We start from the raw sequence: 21,673 nt of genomic DNA, 5'->3' as shown, positions 1-21,673 counted from the left end.
GAAAACCTTATCAAAATCGATTTAGCATTGACCTAGAACACTGGCAAATAAGCACTGTTAAGGGTAGGTAAGTAATTATAATTGGAGAATATCGTGGTAGTCAGAAGATATTCTCCCTTATCATCGGGAAAATTGCCTAGCCTGACAGCCCCAGACACGCACACTGATGCAGAGGCAAGGGTGCAAAGGGGTGCAAGCACTACACGCTAATAATAATGCAGCTACATGCGAGTGTTATTGTAAAGTATTGGATTATGCGCCCTCGTCGGTCTATTTGATCTAAAAGCTCGCGATCATGTTTGAAATTTAAGATAGAATATTTGCAGGCACAGCTAAGTAATTTATTAATTGTTGTAATAGAAAAAGAATCTGTCTTGTACACTTTAAGAGTATGGTATGACTCATTTGGACTAAGTCATAAGTAAATTGCAAGTGTAGATATTGTATTTACATACGATCTACTGCTTTAAATAATTTTAATTCATAAATCCTTATAAGAATCTTGTTATTGCTACGATTATTTCGTAGCGATCTCGTAGCAGTTTAGTACTTACCTACTGTTTTTGTTGAAGTATAAAATTACTCAATTCAATGTCCTTAGATAGAGTGGTCAGTATTAATTTCATATTTTATACTTATAGTGTTATCAGCATATTTATCGAACAGTAAGGATGAGATAAATCTTTGGTTAAGACACCCCTTCGTAGCTTGTTTCGTTCGTAAATTATTGTTTGGGCTGTAATTGTTGTAAAAGAATTTGTAGTGTAAATCTACGATTTTGTATAATAGATTTACGCAGCGATTTACCTATTGCTAATAATTATCGGGGTTTTAAAGTAGGTACAGGGTGGAGAAAGGACCAAATTAAAGTTATGCCAGGCAACAAAAACGGTGATACGACTAACTTATTAAGAGATGCTGTTAGGCACCCAGAAGTCGCCAATAATTTGTATACAGGTACCATCAAGAACTTGTTTGATTAGTGCAATCTGCTCGTAGCTAGGTGGATTGGGAACTCAAACAGCAATTAGATTTTCAATTCTTCGTATACCCTGATCTTAATAAATAGTAAGTGGGTACCATTTGTATTTAATTAGTCATCTAGTGGAGAATATTGTCCAAACTAGTAATATGATTCCTCAGCTGCGGAAGAGATATTCCGTGTATTTAGTCTCTATCACGTTCGACAAATTCAATAATTTTGATTTGTGATGTGACGACAGAAGACGGTAGGAGTCGTTCTTTTTAAGTTATGAGTAAGTAGGTAGGAAGTATTTTTTTTTAATATGCCTTCTTTTCATTTATTTGTTACAATTAATTACAATAAAGTAAAATAAACTAATATTTACATTTTTAAAACTATATCAATAGAAAAAGAAAAATATACATTATTTACAAAGCGTCAAAAAGAAAACCTTCATCCCTGCCAAAGTCAGTAATTATTAAGTTCCTTCCTTTTGTTCACCCTTTTTGTGCTTTTGAACTCTAACGCACCGTTAATAAGATACGGAAGACGTGTCAGTAAATACCTCGTAGTTGTCAATTTCTTGGACGTCTTCTATAAAACGCTTTAGTGAGAGTAGTTTTATATCTTTCAAAAACAATATTAGGAGTTTGTAATGCAATCACTTTTCTTAAAACTGATTAACTCATTTACGCAATGGTAGGCTTCGATAAAGCAAGCACAAGACGGGGGTTCGGATTAAAATCAATAGCTTGTCACCAGTTAAAGTAACTAAGGAGAATTATACCCTTTATCCAACGATCGACTTCGCCATTAGACTTGTATAACTCTCTGCTGCACGCACAAGATTCTATGCGTCTTTGTTCACTCCATTCTCCTGTCTCTCACGACGATCACATACTTACCACAAATGCATTTATGAAAAGAAATCGCACAAAGCCTTTGGTCTGCCGGGTTCAACTAGAGTCAAATTATTAATTTTACCATTTTTAAACTAGATAAGTATTAACGAACTTTCGATTTCTGAGCATGAAAATGAGTGCTTTAATTACTCAAATTAGCATAAAAAAACAATGTCCTAAGTAATTGCATTTCTTTTTGGAAAAAATAGCCAAACAACCTGTCTAACAGACTTATTTTATTACTCCTTATGCCATTTAAATCCACGAAAAATAAACTTAAAAGAAAACCATCAATAACACAAAACACATTTATTTATTGTCCTTTATTCTTAACATTACGCTTATTCTTAATTAAACTTCTAGAATCATCATTCAACTGCTGGAAGAATGCCTTTGAAGTCTTCAATGACTTATCATCTGTCTCCGCACCCTTCTGCGTATTCCTGTGTTCCGTAACCTTGGTATCTTTGCCTTTAGCTCTTTGGAACTTCTTCTTTTTCCTTCTTTCTCTGTTCTTGTCTGTTTGTGTTCTTTCTTCTTTACTCATCAGATCTCCTCTGCGCTTCTTCTTGACTTCCTCTGGGGCTAGTAATGTGGCATCGCTTGTAGCGACCGGAGCCACTTCTTCCATGGAGATTGCTGGTGTGTTGCTGACTATCTTGACTTCTGCTTGCGGCGCCCTTGGAGTATAATGGTAGTGGCATAAAGCATCTAGTTTAGCAAATAACTTATTCATTGAGTCACGGATCTCCTTGTGAGCTTCCGGTTCCTTTTCTTCTTCAACTTCTCCAGATTGCCCTTGTTTCTGCTTTAAATACTCAGCTTCGTAAACCTGAGCTAGACTCAGCTTGCTCTTAGCATGATCTAATACTTCTGTTTTACGGAACGATAGTTGGTCATCAACAGGCTTTTCTTTTTTAACAACATCATCCCATGCTTTGTCTTTAATTCTGCGTCTAATAATATCTTCTAGTGAGACCGTAGTCTGTTCTGTTATAATGGGCGGAGGACGGCTGGTGAGGTCAAAATCTACTACTTCTTCAAGTAATGAGTTTTGCGGACGTTTTGTAGCATCAACCTCTCCTTTCAATTGCCATGGGGCTTCCCCTAAGGTCCGTTCTTCTAACTTCTGTATTTGGTCTTTTAATCTTTCTTGTCTGTGTTCGAAATCAGATTTCTTTTCATTTGTCTGTTTGGTAGTGATGGCAGGTACTTCACTATCAACTGACTCATCATCATCCGAAGACTCGTGATCCAATGCAAACCTAACTTTTTTCTTGTTCTTTTGCTGAGGCACCTCTTGCTCTGACTGATCACTTTCATCATCATCACCATTTTCTTGAAAGTCATCATTCTCTTTGTTTTCGTTATTGATATTATCATCATTCTCATCACCTTCTTGAGAAAAAAAGTCTGAATACATTGGATCTTCTTCTTGTGAGTCGTCATCATCATCCATGTCTTCAAACATATCTATGGATTCCTCATCACTGTCATCAGAATTTACTTTCGGACCTTTCTTTTCTTCATTTATCAAGAATTTCTCCATCTCTCCAAGTTTAAAGAATTGGTCATCTACTATTGAAGGTTTAACTTTGGATTTTGGTAGCAAAGGTTTCTTATTCTTAGGTAATTCTTTAGTATCGTCATTTTCTTCATCCTCATCTTCCATTTCTGAGTCGTCATCCTCTTCCATGGGGTCTTCTATATCATCTTCTTCAGCATTCTCATTATCCTCAGATTCATTTGCAGCTATGGGGAACGCTAACTTATTTTTGTCAGACATACAATTAGCAACTTCCCATACTAATTGATCCCAACATTCTGAATTTTGAAGTTCAATTTCCTGCCAAATCTGTTCTTCATCAAAGTCTTGGACAATCAGCTCGGGTAGAGCAGCTTTCTTCTCTTTAGATTTAACATTTTCTTGTGTTTTGGTAAAGTCATAAATAGATTTAACCAAAGTTTTAATATCGTCTTTGAGGTCACTTTGCACTGCGAGAAATTTCACTGGTTTCTCTGTGAAATTATTGAATTTTTCTATTATATTATCCAGTTTTGGGCACGCCATGGTTACTGCTGTTAGCAACCTGTTATATAATTGCTCTGTTTTTGCTATTATACCATGAAAACACGCTTTAGCACCTTTGATTACAACAAAATCACACGCGGTTTCCTCTGCGTGACTTATGTCAGTTTGACAGAAGGTGTATAACCCGCAAAATGGTCTTTTAAGACTATTTTTTGACCACTTAAATATTTCGCCTCCGCGGTCGCAGTTGTACTCTTTATCTTACATTGAAATTAAATTGTAAGTGTTAAATTTAAATTGTTACTCTCTTTATCAAGTAAAAAGATTTTTTAATCACACTATTAAAGACAATTTTAAAGAACAAGTACATCTTAAACGACTCTGATTCCAAGCCTAGATCTAAAAAAGACATCAGTGATCAGACAAGAAATTTTTATTTATTTTCTTTGATGTCCAATCGTTCAATGGAAACTAGATTTTGTGCATTGTGATGTGTAAATAATAGTGTTATGTGTGGGAAATGCTTATGAGTTCAACTCATATCAATATAACGCTACAGCCAATGCGTGGAATACAGAAACCTTCTAAATAACACATAACAAGGTAAGATTCTCGTAACTGTATTTGTGGCAGTCTGCTACTTGTTGAATAATTTAATCACTTGAGTGACCCCAGCATGTCCTTTGCTTTGCTTTGTTAAAAAAAAACAACATAGGTTCACGTGTTTTTCTCCCTGGACTATAAATCTATATAGTGAATGAATAATGTCTTTAAAATACCATGTTTCAAAAGTGAAAGGCTTGCCAATAGATGAACGATAATATTTTCCTGTCAAACACGGTCATGGATGCGTTCTCGCCATAATTACCATGCTTAAAGTTCAGTACTGCATGATTGCTACCATAGAAGTGCAGTTAAATAGTGTTTATTCAAAGTTTATTGCACAAAAACAGGTATGTATCATATGAAAGGTCAACAACCTTGTTATTTAGTTCAAAATCACATCTCAATAATCCAGGAAGTGTTTTTGAAGGATAATCATAATTGACTTTAAACTTTTTGAAGGCTTAAAATATTATTTAAAAGCTACTAAACTAATTACAGGAGTGCTCCTATGATTTTGTAAATTATTTATGAAATACATACCTACCTAAAAAACACAATAATAATATCAAAATTAGTAAGACAGTACGAAATTTGAAAGTTGGGTATTCCTATGTTCAGAAATAGTATTCATTTAAAATATGAAGTTGAGGTCATCACACTAAACTCTCTGTGAGTGATGATAGGATTCAATCCCCGCATAGGATAAGTATTTGTGTGATCCGCAAATGCTTATTCCGAGTCTGACTCATATTACTTGAATGTTTCTGACACAAACATTTTAATCCTCTGACACAACAACTGAATACCTCAGTCCAGAAAACATTAAAAAAAAACATGTTTTGAGACCTGTGGTCACTTCAAAATGACAATAATTGTAGTTGAACATTCCACCCTGTATAGCAGTCTTCTAAATAAAGTATCACAATTGTTATTTCCAGTGGAGATGGAAGGCCAGGACCAGATGGAGATGAAGTTCAGCGGCAACAGTGAGGTCGGAGGCCTGGAGCTGTGTATTGTCTGCGGAGACAGAGCATCCGGGAGACATTATGGTGCTATCAGTTGTGAAGGTAAGATTAATGACACTAAGCTGAGAATGTTATGTTGTTTGATGTTTTTTATTCTCATTACTATAAATTATGGCTATCATTAAGGTTTATGCAGATTAAAGGTCTAGTAAAAAAAAATATTTTTATTTACTGAATGTGCTAGGATGAACAGTTCAATTTCGATCTTTAATTTATTAAGCTAGGAAATTAGTGACAAGGTTCCAAAAGAAATCAATTGCATTTAAACCGCTACAATTAAACAACAAAAGATCTAGCACATAGACATCAAATATTGGTCTTTTGTGACCATATCACACATGACTATTGTCTTGTTAACCAACCTTCACACTTCCAACCTATTTTTTTTTAATAAACCAAGAGCAACAAAAGAGAATCAATCAATCAAAATCAGTTATAAAGGAAGAAGTTATGTGCAAACAAACATATAAAAGCATGTATGATTGAATCAAGTAACCTCCTTTTTGAGAAGTCTTTGAAAAACTAATCTATTTTCAACCTTTTTTCAACACTGGAGAATCCTCATCACACCCACTCCCTTGGGGGAGGAAATGGGTAGTGTCAGACTCTTAGTCTCACTGACTAAACCTGAACCGCCGTGCTACGTCATCCGCGTTTTTGTGTCGGTGTATGGCAATGAGTTGCAATCCTTCATACACAATCTATTTTCACCATGCAGGTTGCAAAGGCTTCTTCAAGCGGTCGATCCGCAAGAAACTCGGTTACCAGTGCCGCGGCAGCATGAACTGCGAGGTTACGAAGCACCATCGTAACCGCTGCCAGTACTGTCGGCTACAGAAGTGTCTCGCGTGCGGCATGAGGAGCGACTGTGAGTATTGATTGAGCCTTTTTTAAGTTAGTTCTTCTTGTGTATAGAAGGTTATCGCACCGCGCCTTCATTTTAGGCTATAGGGGTTCCTTGCATAGACATGAAAGTAAAAAAAAAAAAATATTTAGCACACCATAGCTCTATTCTAACCAACTGCAATAGAACTGCCAACCAGACATGCAGTCCTATTGCAGTTTAATTGCAATCTCCGGGCAGTCAGACAGTACAGTTTGGTTTGCAGTTGCGTCAACTGCATTCGAACTGCAATTTGCAATTGGATTGCTGTGCGTAATGCGGTCCATCTGTCTAGAGAATAAGTGTAATAGGTACATTTTAGAAGTTCCTAAAACCATGTTTTCTCACACAAAAGAATGAAGTAAGCTACGAAACTTACGTCCTTTCTGAGTGAGTCTTACTGGCGTGTAGCCGTTTTTTGTTATTCCACTTTAAGATATAACCACATGGACAATTTGAAGTATCCAAAGGCGGTTGTAAATATGGTTGTAATACGGCAAACCGCTATTGTGTAAGATCTTTTGGCTTCAATTAGTGACATCCACGCAATAGTAACCTAATAACAAATAATATAAATCAATATATACTCTGTTCTGATGAGCAATAATTCTTGCACTGTATGCGACAGCGGTCCAGCACGAGAGGAAGCCGATCGTGGACAAGTCGAAGGGAGAACAGCGGGAGTCGGGCATGCATGACCGACAGGCCGCCTACTCCAAGTTCCTGGGGCTGGCGGGGCAGGCGCAGGCTGGACAGGTGAGAATGTTCATGGGCTTGCAGTGAAGAGGGACATGAGGCTGACAAGCCTAATAGGAAGGTTGTTGTGGACGACTCAGCTTAATGCCGGGTTCTAGAACAGCAGAAAGCAGAATACACAATAAATAAAATTCATTAAACACTCTTGCTGGAAACGTACTCAACTGGCTTACGAGACAGGCGCTTGCCTAACAGGTACACATTTTTGTATAGAAACGAGGATTATGAATGCGCTTCACATCGATAAAATTTCAAATGAAAGCCAACTGATTCTTATCATAGAAAAATAATAGTAATTTACATATAAAATTAAATAAAGTTTTTGCTTATATTTTTTCATTAGAACAGTCTTTCAAAAATGTATACTTAAATGCGGTATACCTAGTTTCCGAAGTGCAATGGAGATTTATAATTCTTTATAGACTTATCTACCTATCTCCCTCAGATCAATCCTAAAGAAGAGCCGAGCGATGCGTTCGGCGCGGTGTCCCCCGCGCCCGCGATCAACTTCGCGCTCGCCGCCGCCGTCGCTTTCAACAAGGGCAACCCAGGTATGTATCCTTATATTAACAGTCAATCATTTTATTATGAGGCTACTTATCCTTCGTATGTTGTTTGGTCAATATGTTGATTTTTTTTCTTTGAATAAAACGACTCGACAACGTGATCACACAAATTCTTGTGTAACGCGGGGATCGAACCCGTGGCAAGTCGCGCTCAGTTTTTATTTTAATACTCTTAAAACATTCGCTTAGCCACACTAAAAACGTTACTAGTAGGTACTAACTCCAAGTGTCCTAAAGATCTAGACTTTCAAAGTCCTTAGTTTAAAAATTGAATCAAATTGGCCTTGAGTTTAAAGTAACCCAAGATTTCCCGTCCCGTTCTTTCCTTTGCCCGCTCAGTAACATATGCTCATGGCAGATTTTTCTTATCGCCCTACTAGTTTAGGCCAAACTAGTTGATCATTTATCTGATGCGCAGGTCGCAATCGAACCGAATCAGGTCAGAAACTATTCGGGCGATCTCGATAAATACGCGTAAGGTGTAATCCATCCTTATTAAACATCTTATAATTGAGTACTTTCAGTCCTGCTGCAATTTTGAGGCACTTCCCGAAAATCTAGCAGGCTGAAATTTTCAGGGTAGCTTCAAACCGGACGACAATGCAATTTAGAAACAGCTAGACCGATTTTGTCAAAATTAGAAAGAAGTGACATTTGAAAACTTGGCTATTTAGATTTTTTAAACCTATTAATTTTATAACAGTGAGTTATTTCCGTCTTAGTATCACCGTACCTGACCCCCGGCAACGCGGGCGACATCGAGGGCGCTCGCAGACAGCAGCTTATGCTTCAGACACAGCTCGCCAAGAACCTCTTCAAAATGGGACAGTTTGGTAAGTAACAATGCAAAAAAGAATTGAAAGATTTGAGGTCTTAAAAAAATCTTGTGTGTTTGCAATAGAACTTAAAATTGTCTGATGTTTATGGTTTCGTTAGGTGCGGAAAAGTTTACCCATGCTTTTTGGATGGCTGATAAGTTACAACTGTCATTAATCATGAAATCACGATCTCATATATTATTGATACAAGTCTGAAGATTGGTTAGCGACAAGACTTACAAAGATAACTTATATATACTTTTATAATTTAAAATTTAGCGAGGCAAACGATCAAAATATTTATGATATTTTCTGGTGTAGGTGCAATAAACGAGTATCTGCAGTCGGCCTACGGCGCGACTCCCCCGGAGGTCCCACTCGCGGCGCTACACGCTGCCGCTGAAACACAACAAGCTGAGGGTAAGTGCTGTTTCACATCATCGTCATCATCAGCCTTCAATAACTCAATGCTGAACATAAAACCTCTTTCTTTATGTCTTTATGCTCAGATTGGATATAGTTACTTTGGTCTAGGTAAAAAGTAATAAAACCGCGTTAAAATCCCTTTTAAAAAGACAAATACAAAGAGACCTCCGTTTGTTGACAAATAAGTTAATTACATTTGCAAGTGCAGAAGAAAGTTCTTTGCAAATATCTTTGCGCAATTTTATACATTAACTTGCAATGAGTAGAACATACTTGGAGTAGACACTGTCGTGTCTAATTGATGCCTGTCAGCTACAGGCAAATACTATGTTTCCCTGGTATTTGTGTTGAGGAAGTTAGATTGGCTACTGCAAATTGGAGCTACTACCTTGGACCTTGACCCAAACATATTTGGAAAAAGTCTAGGCAGATGAATGCTGAACATTTGATATTATATCGGTTTGCCTTTGTCGTGCGACACACGAAATCAAACTTACCGCTTTGATTTCTGTAAAGCTTTCGATATTGTTAACAACAACATTCTTCTGGCGAAATTTAATATTAATGGCTTTAGTCATGCTCTTTTTCGAAGAATCATTGACTGTCTCGAAATTATTAGCTTTTTTTTTTTAAAGTGGGTGGTGTTGCTTATCTGAGGCCTCGTACACGCGTTACAGCGTCCTTCAGGGTATCGTTTGGGGCCCACTACGTTTTCTTTTTATTGCGGTCAGTGCGATCGTTCATTCTCGATCGTACTGTGATCCTGAATGTTCTTTAACTTCATGCTCGATAATTTCGTCATCTCGATTGCGACTAATTTGAGGATGGAATGCGGAATATTTTGTGAGAGATCATTATTAGGTCACGACGGCGACATAAAGATTTCTAAAGCAATAGTATGTTGTGCGTAGGATGCGGCGAATCGATCCTGAGCACGGCGGAGTCGCAGCAGCTGTGCGTGTCGCTACCGGGCGCCGCGCCCCCGCACCTGCGGCTGCACGCGGTGTGCGAGGCCGGGGCCCGCCTGCTGGCCGCCGCCGCGCGCTGGCTGCGGGCCGTGCCCGCGGCCGCCGCGCTGCCGTGAGTACACCACACTACATGCTCCTCAGCTAGCTAGCTGCCGCCTCCCGCCTGCCGCCGCACGTGCGAGGCCGGGGCCCGCCTGCTGGCCGCCGCCGCGCGCTGGCTGCGGGCCGTGCCCGCGGCCGCCGCGCTGCCGTGAGTACACCACACTACATGCTCCTCAGCTAGCTAGCTGCCGCCTCCCGCCTGCCGCCGCACGTGCGAGGCCGGGGCCCGCCTGCTGGCCGCCGCCGCGCGCTGGCTGCGGGCCGTGCCCGCGGCCGCCGCGCTGCCGTGAGTACACCACACTACATGCTCCTCAGCTAGCTAGCTGCCGCCTCCCGCCTGCCGCCGCACGTGCGAGGCCGGGGCCCGCCTGCTGGCCGCCGCCGCGCGCTGGCTGCGGGCCGTGCCCGCGGCCGCCGCGCTGCCGTGAGTACACCACACTACATGCTCCTCAGCTAGCTAGCTGCCGCCTCCCGCCTGCCGCCGCACGTGCGAGGCCGGGGCCCGCCTGCTGGCCGCCGCCGCGCGCTGGCTGCGGGCCGTGCCCGCGGCCGCCGCGCTGCCGTGAGTACACCACACTACATGCTCCTCAGCTAGCTAGCTGCCGCCTCCCGCCTGCCGCCGCACGTGCGAGGCCGGGGCCCGCCTGCTGGCCGCCGCCGCGCGCTGGCTGCGGGCCGTGCCCGCGGCCGCCGCGCTGCCGTGAGTACACCACACTACATGCTCCTCAGCTAGCTAGCTGCCGCCTCCCGCCTGCCGCCGCACGTGCGAGGCCGGGGCCCGCCTGCTGGCCGCCGCCGCGCGCTGGCTGCGGGCCGTGCCCGCGGCCGCCGCGCTGCCGTGAGTACACCACACTACATGCTCCTCAGCTAGCTAGCTGCCGCCTCCCGCCTGCCGCCGCACGTGCGAGGCCGGGGCCCGCCTGCTGGCCGCCGCCGCGCGCTGGCTGCGGGCCGTGCCCGCGGCCGCCGCGCTGCCGTGAGTACACCACACTACATGCTCCTCAGCTAGCTAGCTGCCGCCTCCCGCCTGCCGCCGCACGTGCGAGGCCGGGGCCCGCCTATCGCTGCGCGCTACCTTAAAATTCTCCCTAACACTGTGTTTTCACCGTCAAAACTGGTCCTTCACTCTGACAGATTTTCCACAGACATTTCAAAAACCTTTTTCTGAACTCCTTAATAGAGATAACCAAATAACTCAAAAACTCTCATTGCTTCATCCAAAGGTTCGAGATCCAAGTGACGCTGCTGAAGAAGTGTTGGCCGGAGCTGTTCGTGCTGAGCCTGTCGATGTTCTCGCAGCAGCTGTCGCTGAGCTCGCTGCTGCCGCAGATGGTGAGCCACCTGCAGGCGGTGCTGCGGGAGCGGGCCAGCAACGACTGCGTCGACCGGTCTAATGATTTGGCTATGCCCGAGGTAAGATACGATGGCGATTGTAAAACATGTGCTTTTTAAGTATTTGGAAAATGACGTCACGATTTAAGTCAAATAATTTTTGACAGTCGCTCCCTGTAAAACACTGCCGGTTAGACTGAAAGCCGACCCCATATTGATGTCAAAAATAAAAGGATTATTTTATTGAATTTATCACGTATTTGTAGATAACGGCAGCGGATTACAGTGACGAGCGTGTGTCCGAGGTGAGCAGCAGCCTGTCGCGGCTGCAGCAGTTCATCGCCAGCATGGAGCAGCTGCGCGTGCAGCAGCGGGAACACGCGCATCTGCGGGCGCTGTGTCTGTTCTCACCAGGTATGGTATACATATGTATGGAAAACTACTCCCGCACTCAAGAATTCCGTCCTTGTTTCGACGGGATTTCACAAACCTTGAAGTCCTCATGGACACCCGCTCCCTCGGGAGAGCGAATGGGTAGTGTCAGACTCTTACTGTCAGAACCGCCCTGCTACGGCATCCGCGTTTTTGTGTCGGTGTATGTCAATCTTTAATACAATACACTGATATAGAACATAATTTTTGGATTTGTGGATCACACAAATGCTTGTTCCACGCGATGATCGAAACCGTGTCATGTCGGGCATAAAGATATGGCGTGGTACAACTATTCTAAACCAAGGAACAGGACACCGAAATTATTGTGTTCATAATCTAAACAAAATTTACCATCGCCCACCAATAGCCATAAACTTTACTACTGAAAAATGACCGAATGTAACTTATATCACAACTCCCCATCACCTCCAACAGATGGCGTACCAGACTTCCTAACCCGCAAACTGCAGGACTACCAGATCAAAGTCCTGCGGTCTCTCCGGGCCTCCTGCCAGCAGGACGAGGACCGCCTCGCGACGTTACTGCTGCAGCTGCCGGTGCTGAGAACCTTCTCCGGGCCCTTCCTCGAAGACGTGTTCTTCGTGGGATTCGTGGGTGACGTCAGCATTGATGACGTCATACCGTATCTGTTGAATGCTGAGCGCTAAAGTGTGTAGTGGGGTTGGATGATATGTGGTACCTTGAATGATAAAATTGGTGGATGATTTTCTCTATTATTCTACACTGTTTTTATAAATGATGTCTGTTTGTATTCTGCTAAACAGCTCCACCGATTTCGATAAGAATTATAACGATCTATTTTGATGCAAGTTTGACAACCTATGTCTCAGCTGAAACTGTGGGGAAAACTGATACTAAATACATTAAGAACTCAAAGCATTTTCCAATATTACAATAGACAATTACACCATTCAACCTCCAAATAATTTATCTCAGTTTTAAATAACGTAGCATTATATTGACTGTCACGGTAACGCAATACGTCGCTTGCTAGCGATCATTCCTTCATAGTTATAAGTTTAATGAATATTTTATTTATATAATGTAAGACGATTAGTGGCTAAGATATCTAAGAAATGAACTATCAATTCGAACTATCACAGAAAAAAAATGCCTTATTAAAGTCATTGCGTAGTCAACCTAAGAAAAAAGTAGGGTATTTAAGCCCTAATATAGACGTGAAATTAGACGGTATTTTTTGTCCATGTATAACGTATACCGCAATAACCTTATATCTTTATGTTGTGAACGAAAAAGTGATCTATCGAAATACAATAAACTTTGTAACACTCACTCAATTCGGCGGCTGTCATGTGTAGTTTAATGTGCAGTGTCTATATTTTAAATTATGAAAGACACATTAAAAAAACAACGAATATCGGTAAACCCAACTGTATTGGAATTTTAAACAGAATCTATGGTATCTAAATATTTTTATAGATATTTACTAATTTAAAATATTATAAGGACTTTATAAAGTAATAATTAATAGACGTTGGCATTATAAAATCTAATTATTATTATTAATAGATTATATTAACCAGTGATTGTTTAAATCATTATTTTAAGTGCCTTTGACTAAAAAATATAAATTTGTAAGCTATTTTGTTACTTGTTTTATTACCTACCTACGTTTAACCTAATTATCTAAAATACTGATGGATATGAACATACTCATAGCCAAGATTTATCATACAGTTACAAGCCATAGGTAGTTAGCTTAGTAGTTAAGTTTTACACTGATTACATACAGAATCTTACAGCTTTTGTAATCTTGCTTAATCTACGTATAGTTAGTTGGCCATAAGTCTACTCTACTAACACCTAGTAGGTAATTCTAATTTATAAAAACCATTTCTCCCAAAATAACTTACACCCATTCCAAAACCAAATAACAGTTGTGAGGAGATTTATATCAAGTAAATAAGTATTCTAATTTAAACAGTTTAATAAACAAATAAAAAAACAGTAGAAAAAGACTCACTCCTAGATTATAATATTTAAAGCTGGGACATTTAGTTTTATTTTAATATTATGAAACCGATACCTACACCTGACCTTTGAGGTAGGTTAGTAAGGTCATTGGACACGGTTGCAGACGACCCATGGACCCATGTTGTCATATTATTGCTGTCAGGCTGCAGTCAGGCACTTGAATGACATGACAGTGTCATTTTGAAATTGACGTCCAGTCTAGCAATCCACATTCCACAGAGCTTTTGTATTTTTCCAGTCTCAAGAAGTAACTTAAATAATTTAAAATATGGCTTCTAAAGTTGCGGTAGTGACCGGCGCTAACAAAGGCATTGGCTTCGCTATAGTGCGCGGCCTCTGCAAGCGCTTTGAAGGTGTAGTTTACTTGACTTCCAGAGACATAGGCCGCGGCAAACAAGCTGTAGCGGATCTTGAGAAAGAAGGTTTAAATCCAAAATACCACCAACTGGACATCACAAAAAAGCAGAGTGTGGAAACATTTAGAGATTACATAAAAAGTCAATACGATGGTATCGACATTCTGGTTAACAATGCCGCCATCGCGTTCAAGAGTGCGGCGCCGGAGCCGGTGTCAGTGCAGGCTGAACAAACGCTATTCGTCAATTATTTCTCTCTGCTGTCCACTTGTGAAATACTCTTTCCTATCCTTAAAAATGGTGCAAGAGTTGTGAACCTCTCAAGTTCTGCGGGTCACCTCAGCCGCATCCCAAGTCAAGCTTTAAGAAACCGCCTTAAGGATGAGAAGCTGACTATTCCTGAGCTGTCAAACCTGATGCAGCAGTATGTGGATGCCGCTAAGCAGGGTACACACGCTGCAGAGTGGGGCAACTCCTCATATGTGGTGTCAAAAGTTGGTGTGACCGCTCTGAGCAACATCCAGCAGAGAATGGTGAGAGACAGGGGTAAGTTTAAAAACATCTTTTTTTATTTACTTTTTTATGAATGTGAAGCAATTAACAAGACTTCTATAACGATAAAAATTATTATTTTTCCTTTTTATCACTATATGATTTGACTTATTTAAATGTGTAAATGAACAGGAGATAAACATTGAAACTTAAAAGATTATTTTTATACGATCGTATGACATGCCTTAAAAAACATGAGTCCATAATTCCCAAATTGCCATTGGTTAATGTTGTGCATTCCATTGCAAATATTGTGCAACAGTGTAATAATACACAATAATAATTTGCTTTTGGTTTTGGTAGGTACCATGATGAGTATGTTTTTAATTTCAACCAAGGTCTTGTATTTCTGGTTACCTGCATTACAGAGTGCAACAAAAAATATTTCTTTTTATATCTAAAAATATCTTATACTAAGACTTAAAAATCCCATGGGTAATAAATTTTGTGATCTACAACACAGGTTTTACTAGACATGTTATTAGTAGATTCCAGTTTTTATAATAATTTTAAATTTGACACTGTATGGTAATAAACAGAACACTAATAAACAGAAAATAATTTCATAGTTATATTAGTTATTACATTTTTTTACAGCATTAGTCATTTACTCTAAATTAAATGAAAAAAAAACAATACATTCTAAATTGATTGAATATGATATGGCAATTAAATTATGTAGGTAGAAACTGTAGAAAGATACCTTCTGGAACCAACCTTATCAATTCTTGTTTGTACACAGCACAAGTCTGATTCAAGTTGCCCTTTAGACTTTAAATTTAAAACAAAAAATCCTGATAAAATCATTTATAATTAAAGATTGTCTCACCACAAACTATACACTTGTTATCTTGTTCATACTTTCGCATGACACACTGTTTGCTTAGCCTATCAGTAAGCAGCACTTTAGCATTATGTATAAACTGAAGTGAATCATTTATTTTGGTTCATTCTAGTGAAGACGCTAATTGTGGCACCTCCACAAAATTGAAAATTATTGATCATAAAGTTTTAATTTGGGTTTTGTGAAAAATGGCTACCAAAGTCGCTGTAGTAACCGGCTCTAACAAAGGTATTGGTTTCGCTATAGTCCGCGGCCTCTGCAAGCGCTTCGATGGCGTTGTTTACTTGACGTCCCGAGATATAGGACGCGGGAAACAAGCCTTAGCTGACCTTGAGAAAGAAGGTTTACATCCAAAATACCATCAATTGGATGTCACAGACAAGCAGAGTTTGGAAAAGTTTAGAGATTACATGAAGAGTAAATACAGTGGTATCGATGTTCTGGTTAACAATGCTGCCATCGCGTTTAGTAATGACGCACCGGAGCCGGTGTCAGTGCAAGCTGAACAAACACTGTTCGTCAACTATTTCTCCCTGTTGTCCACTTGCGACATACTCTTCCCTCTCCTCAAAAATGGCGCGAGAGTTGTGAACCTCTCGAGTGCTCTTGGTCACTTAAGCTTCATTCCAAGTAAAGCCTTGAGAGACCGTTTTAAGGATGAGAAACTGACTATTTCCGAGCTATCTAGTCTGATGCAGCAGTATGTGGATGCCGCTAAACAGGGAACACAAGTTGCAGAGTGGGGCAACTCTTCATATGTGGTCTCCAAAGCTGGGGTCACTGCACTGAGCAAAATCCAACAAAGATTGTTGAACGACAGGGGTAAGTTATAAAACACGTCTTCATTGTCCTGTTATTTATGTTTTCAAAGTGTTTGAAAGTGTACTTCATAAAACAAAGAAGAACAAGATAAAATGAAATGCTTCAAGAGATCAAAAAAATACGAATTCAGATCAGGATTTGGATAAAAAACATTCCCTATACAGCCTACCGTTGATAGGGGCTCGAGCCAGGGCGACGAAAGAGGCGCCTGGCGCAGTAGTAAAGAATTACTAGAAACTACCGGAAAATAGAATCGAGTAATAGGTACGACATTAAAGTAGTCCTTCAGACATGTTTTCCAAAAATATTGATCACGTATTTTTTATTTTATCACGTTATTAAAGAGTTTGGAAGATTAAAAGTACTTAAGATGATCAAATGTACAGTAGCAACTTCACTTTCTAATGAAAAGTGTACTCATGTACTGGTAAGTGATGTCACACAAGATTTTTCACTGTATTCTCTTAAATTTTTTTTTGATGGGATAAAATAAAAATAAGTCCCAAATGTTTTTGACAAATCTATCTGATGCGTACAGAACAGTTTTTTTACCGAATAAGGAAATTAGACAAAAAAACTATTTTTAGTGGGGGACTCCCCATCAAAAGTAACCGATCTTGGTTCCCGCGCTTTGAGCAAAACTTTTGAGTTGATCGCTCATGACAAGTTTTTTTTTTATATTTTTGTTTCCAATAAATCATTATCTCATTATTGTGATTAAATTCATTTATGTAATTATATCTATTGATATGAAACATGTACCTAAAAGCAATTGAGATAAAAATAAGCTGATAGATAGATAATAAATATGATAGCCGAGTAGTGCGAAATTAAGCAGTTACAAAATGCGAGTTAAGAGTCCAAAATATCCATTGATTACAATATTGTGAAATACGTCAACTAAGTTTTTTTTAATTGATGATGGCATATATCACATGTATTCACTATTCGATCACATAATTTAAATAATGACTTGATTTTAGACGAGGTCTGGGCCTATTCCCGTAGATAATGTAGGTATATGTATATGTGATAAACCAAATTGATTGGTCGTTATTAAATAATATAGTATGGGCGTAGGCTCGCCGCAATCGAAAAATTTCTTATCTGTGCATTTTTTAACCGCACTCAACCGCAGACAGTAGACGAGTGTCAAGTCAAGTCAAGTGTGTGTTTGTGTTTACGTTACCTTATCAGTAGGTACGTTCGCTCCATATAAAAACAGGTGTATCGTTTATTTAGGGTCATTTGCTAGAAACAGCTCGTCTGAGATAAGTTAAGAATAGTTTGATTAGTATTTCGAAACTTTATATTGTGTAAAATGGCTACCAAAGTCGCCGTAGTTACCGGCTCCAACAAAGGCATTGGTTTCGCTATAGTACGCGGCCTCTGCAAGCGCTTCGATGGCGTTGTTTACTTGACTTCGCGAGATACAGGCCGCGGGAAACAAGCCGTGGCGGACCTTGAGAAGGAGGGTTTACATCCAAAATACCATCAACTGGACATTACGAACAAGCAGAGTGTGGAAACATTCAGAGATTACATAAAGAGTAAATACGATGGTATCGATATTCTGGTTAACAATGCCGCCATTGCGTTCAAGAATGCGGCGCCGGAGCCGGTGTCAGTGCAGGCTGAACAAACGCTGTTCGTCAACTATTTCTCCCTGTTGTCCACTTGCGACATACTCTTCCCTATTCTCAAAAATGGCGCGAGAGTTGTGAACGTCTCTAGCTCTATGGGACACTTAAGCAAAATCCCGAGTGAAGCTTTAAGGAACCGCCTTAAGGATGAGAAGCTGACTATTCCTGAGCTATCTGGTCTGATGCAGCAATATGTGGACGCTGCTAAGCAGGGTACACACGCTGCAGAGTGGGGCAACTCTTCATATGCCGTGTCCAAAGTTGGTGTCACTGCACTGAGCAATATTCAACAAAGATTGCTCAATGACAGAGGTAAATTCTATATTTTTTTAGTTTCTTTTCATTAAGAGTTCCATAAATGGAGTCAAACATCTCAGTATAAATCAAAGTAAAACATACATATTTTGTTCATAAGATATTTGCATTGCTTATGTAAGATATTTTTATTTCTAGATATCAAAGTGAACTCAGTCCACCCTGGCTATGTGGACACCGACATGTCTTCTCACACCGGTCCCCTGACCATTGATGAGGGAGCATCAGCCCCCCTGTTCCTAGCTCTGGATGCTCCGGACTCCGTTAAAGGACAATATGTTTGGTTCAACTCCAAGATTGTAGACTGGACTAGCGAGAAACCAGAGAAAGAATAATCTCTATTTGTAAATGTATATATTTAAAAATATATATTGCATTTAAGTAATACTTATAGACAAAGGTGTGGCCTTAATCTAAATAGTTTGAATAAGTCCTATATTAAGTACACTTCTAATAAAGAAAAGTTGTGTTATTCTCTAACCAAACTCAAATATTGTATTTAGACTTTACAGTTGTAAAGTTTTATTAAGTTTAGGTGGTACATTACTAAGTTCTATTCAAACTATACTTAGTTTCTCGTTGTTGGAGTGTTTTCAAATTGCATAATACATATAATAGCTGGCCTACCTTTTTTACAGATTATATTAATAATTTTTAATAGTTGAAAGCTGTCTATTTTATATCATGTTGCTTGTTATTCTTTTAATAATTGAATTTTTTGTTTTGTTATTTTTTTTTAATAAATAAAGCTATTTACTCCTAATTTAAGTCTTTAATTGAAATTACAATTACGAGGGTCAATTCACACTGAAGGAGCCGCTGCCAGCAACGACTTTATGACGCAAAATATTACAATTCATTTTGAATCTTATCCACCTGTAAAAAGCTCGCCAAACATTTGAAAGAGCGCAAGACTTCATAAGCAAACCTAGCGACTCGTCAAAATAGGCCTCATGCAGCTAAATGACGTAACGTACGGCCGACGTGACCCTCTCCTACTTCTGAAGTAGATCGTACTCTAGTTGTCAAAGCTCCCTAACGAAGGTCTAATGCGGCACTGCACTACGTCCCGCGCTCAGTCATTTTCCTTTACGTACAGTCGCTGCGCGCCGCTGTCTGCCAGTGTGGTATGATCCTAAAAGGTTTCGCTTATCACCGTATAGATACTATTCTAAGTGTTTTGATTGTTTATTTACTGTATTATATACCTACTATCAGACTATTAAATGTGTGCAAATGCGGTCACGCCACTTTTCTTGTAGGAAATGATAGAGCATTGATAAGAAGTATTTATATTACGAAAACTTTGTCATTCAAAAGACCGATTTCATTTCAGTTTTCAGTGTAAACTGTCCCATCATGTAATTATTTAACATTCAGCCTAAAAAGCAAGAACACTTGAGTATTCTAATGTCTTGAATAAAAGAACCCAAAATGTTTCTCACGAGTTTTCTTCTTCCACAGATATCAAAGTGAATTCCGTCCATCCCGGGTACGTGGATACGGATATGACGTCACACAAGGGCCCGCTCACCATCGACGAGGGTGCGTCAGCGCCATTATACCTGGCCTTGGATGCCCCTGACTCCGTTCGAGGACAATATGTCTGGCATAACTCCAAGATCGTCAACTGGGAGAGTGAGAAACTTGAAGAAAGTATCTAAAGTGGAACGAAGAGATTTAGTAGAGGGTAGGTCCTTGGCAAGATTTTTAATTAGTTTTGAGTAACGTGAACATGTTATCATAGAAGTAAGGGTAGACTTATATAAAAATATATAAAATTCTCGTGTCACAGCGTACGAAATGGAACTCCTCCGAAACGGCTGGACCGATTCTCAATTAAATTTTGTGTTCATATTGAGTAGGTCTGAGAATGGGACATCTTTTTTTCGTTCTCCAATTCTTTTTTTTTACTGCCTAGAACTAATTTGTACGGCAAAATAACGTTTGCAGGGACAGTTGTATTAATAATATTACTTTTAAGGCGTGGTGGTAAGCAGCCATGTGTGTCAACTTGGATTAGATAAGAATTACATGCCTTTTTTACCTAATGTCGTAGAGGGCAATAAGGTCGTGATGATGATAATAACCATAGGATTGATAGCTAAAAGCAGTACTTTTTGCTTTTACCTAAAATAATCAAAAAATATGAAGCTCTGGTAACTGTAACTTCATATTTTTGTGGTTGTAAACGAAAAATAATACTTATCTATAATAATATATAATAATATCATGGGACAACTCACACACGGTTATCTGATCCCAAGCTAAGCAGAGCTTGTGTTATGGTAACCAGACAACTGATAAACTTACTTATATATTTCTAAATACATGCATATTATAGATAAATAACACCCAGACACCAGAACAAATGATCATGCTCATCACACAACATTTGTCCTGGGCGGGAATCGAACCCACGAACTCCGGTATAGCAGTCAGGGTCACTAACCACTAGACCAACAGGCCCGTCGACAAATAATATTTAACTGTAAAGTATAAATGTAAAATACACTTACAGTAAACTTACTGTAAGTGTATTTTACTGAATTACTCCGAAACTTTATAAATAAACTTATAATTCATAGCTTTTTAATAAAGATTGCCTTGCCAAGGAGAATGCCAGCTTTAATAAGAAAGATTTTGCATGGTATTAAATTAAGCGTAATAATATAAGTGTTTTGTTATGTATTGTTATTCTGCACAGCGAACCAAATGTCATCGGCTGAATGCTCGGTCGATCCGACATCGCTGAGTAAACCGTTCTTTAACAATTATGAATCGGCCCCACTAACGCCATACATATTATCAGTGTCGTATTATCCATAAGGCACTTTAGGCCAGTGCATAGGGGCCCAGAAGTCCCGATGAAATAAAAAAAAATGAAATCACGATAGAAGCCCACATTATTGAGACTATGCATCTAAAAAAGCTCGATAAATTTTTCACTGAACCAAGAGGGCCCCCACTCTTTTGTTGCCTCGAGGTCTCGGGGCCCCTGGGCCTAAATGCCATATAATGTGTTCGTAGTAGGTAGGTGGTATAGTTTCAAGGATTTGGCCACGTGTGAATCAAAATAAAAGTTAATTCAGCATGCTACTGAATGCCTTAAACATACAGATGTTTAAAATAGTGAATAAGAAAATGTGATATGATTTTATATAAGTCGCACAAAATTTTCAATAGAAACAGTTTTAAAAGGTATTCGTAAATAAATTTGGTTTTTTTTTAACAACAAAAACATGCAATCCACTTCTAATAAAAATTATCATGCCAAACTATAAAACGAAATTATTTTAAAGAATCAACA

The 21,673-nt window shown here is 39.6% G+C and overlaps 4 protein-coding genes across 6 annotated transcripts; 3 read left to right on the top strand and 1 right to left on the bottom strand.

Annotated features, from left to right (window-relative positions):
• Positions 1–2,160: 2,160 nt before the first annotated feature.
• Positions 2,161–4,060, bottom strand: LOC113498109 (U3 small nucleolar ribonucleoprotein protein MPP10). The gene has a single exon (XM_026878047.1). It carries the CDS (start codon positions 3,935–3,937, stop codon positions 2,180–2,182), a length of 1,758 nt encoding a protein of 585 aa, XP_026733848.1. The 5' UTR covers positions 3,938–4,060; the 3' UTR covers positions 2,161–2,179.
• A 249-nt stretch (positions 4,061–4,309) lies between these two features.
• On the top strand, positions 4,310–13,331 carry LOC113497937 (nuclear receptor subfamily 2 group C member 2). 2 transcript variants are annotated; one of them, XM_026877754.1, is made up of 11 exons: positions 4,310–4,501; positions 5,443–5,571; positions 6,248–6,397; positions 7,044–7,168; positions 7,614–7,719; positions 8,457–8,567; positions 8,874–8,972; positions 9,890–10,058; positions 11,272–11,461; positions 11,647–11,794; positions 12,251–13,331. In XM_026877754.1, exons 2-11 carry the CDS (start codon positions 5,448–5,450, stop codon positions 12,481–12,483), a joined length of 1,455 nt encoding a protein of 484 aa, XP_026733555.1. In that variant the 5' UTR covers positions 4,310–4,501; positions 5,443–5,447; the 3' UTR covers positions 12,484–13,331. The 2 variants fall into 2 exon arrangements, with proteins under 2 accessions (XP_026733555.1, XP_026733554.1); XM_026877753.1 differs by having other exon boundaries at positions 7,041–7,168.
• Positions 13,332–14,016: 685 nt separating this feature from the next.
• Positions 14,017–20,503, top strand: LOC113497934 (carbonyl reductase [NADPH] 1-like). Of its 2 annotated transcripts, none has more exons than XM_026877751.1 (2): positions 14,017–14,733; positions 19,828–20,503. In XM_026877751.1, exons 1-2 carry the CDS (start codon positions 14,100–14,102, stop codon positions 20,025–20,027), a joined length of 834 nt encoding a protein of 277 aa, XP_026733552.1. In that variant the 5' UTR covers positions 14,017–14,099; the 3' UTR covers positions 20,028–20,503. The 2 variants fall into 2 exon arrangements, with proteins under 2 accessions (XP_026733552.1, XP_026733551.1); XM_026877750.1 differs by lacking the exon at positions 14,017–14,733 and adding an exon at positions 15,666–16,405.
• LOC113497936 (carbonyl reductase [NADPH] 1-like) lies at positions 17,615–19,126 on the top strand. The gene is made up of 2 exons (XM_026877752.1): positions 17,615–18,360; positions 18,502–19,126. The coding sequence occupies exons 1-2, from the start codon at positions 17,727–17,729 to the stop codon at positions 18,696–18,698; spliced, it is 831 nt and encodes a 276-aa protein (XP_026733553.1). The 5' UTR covers positions 17,615–17,726; the 3' UTR covers positions 18,699–19,126.
• Positions 20,504–21,673: the final 1,170 nt, after the last annotated feature.

Source organism: Trichoplusia ni, chromosome 10 (genome assembly GCF_003590095.1).
Source record: "Trichoplusia ni isolate ovarian cell line Hi5 chromosome 10, tn1, whole genome shotgun sequence".
Taxonomy (NCBI): domain Eukaryota; kingdom Metazoa; phylum Arthropoda; class Insecta; order Lepidoptera; family Noctuidae; genus Trichoplusia; species Trichoplusia ni.
This window is presented reverse-complemented; position numbering and strand designations above follow the sequence as displayed.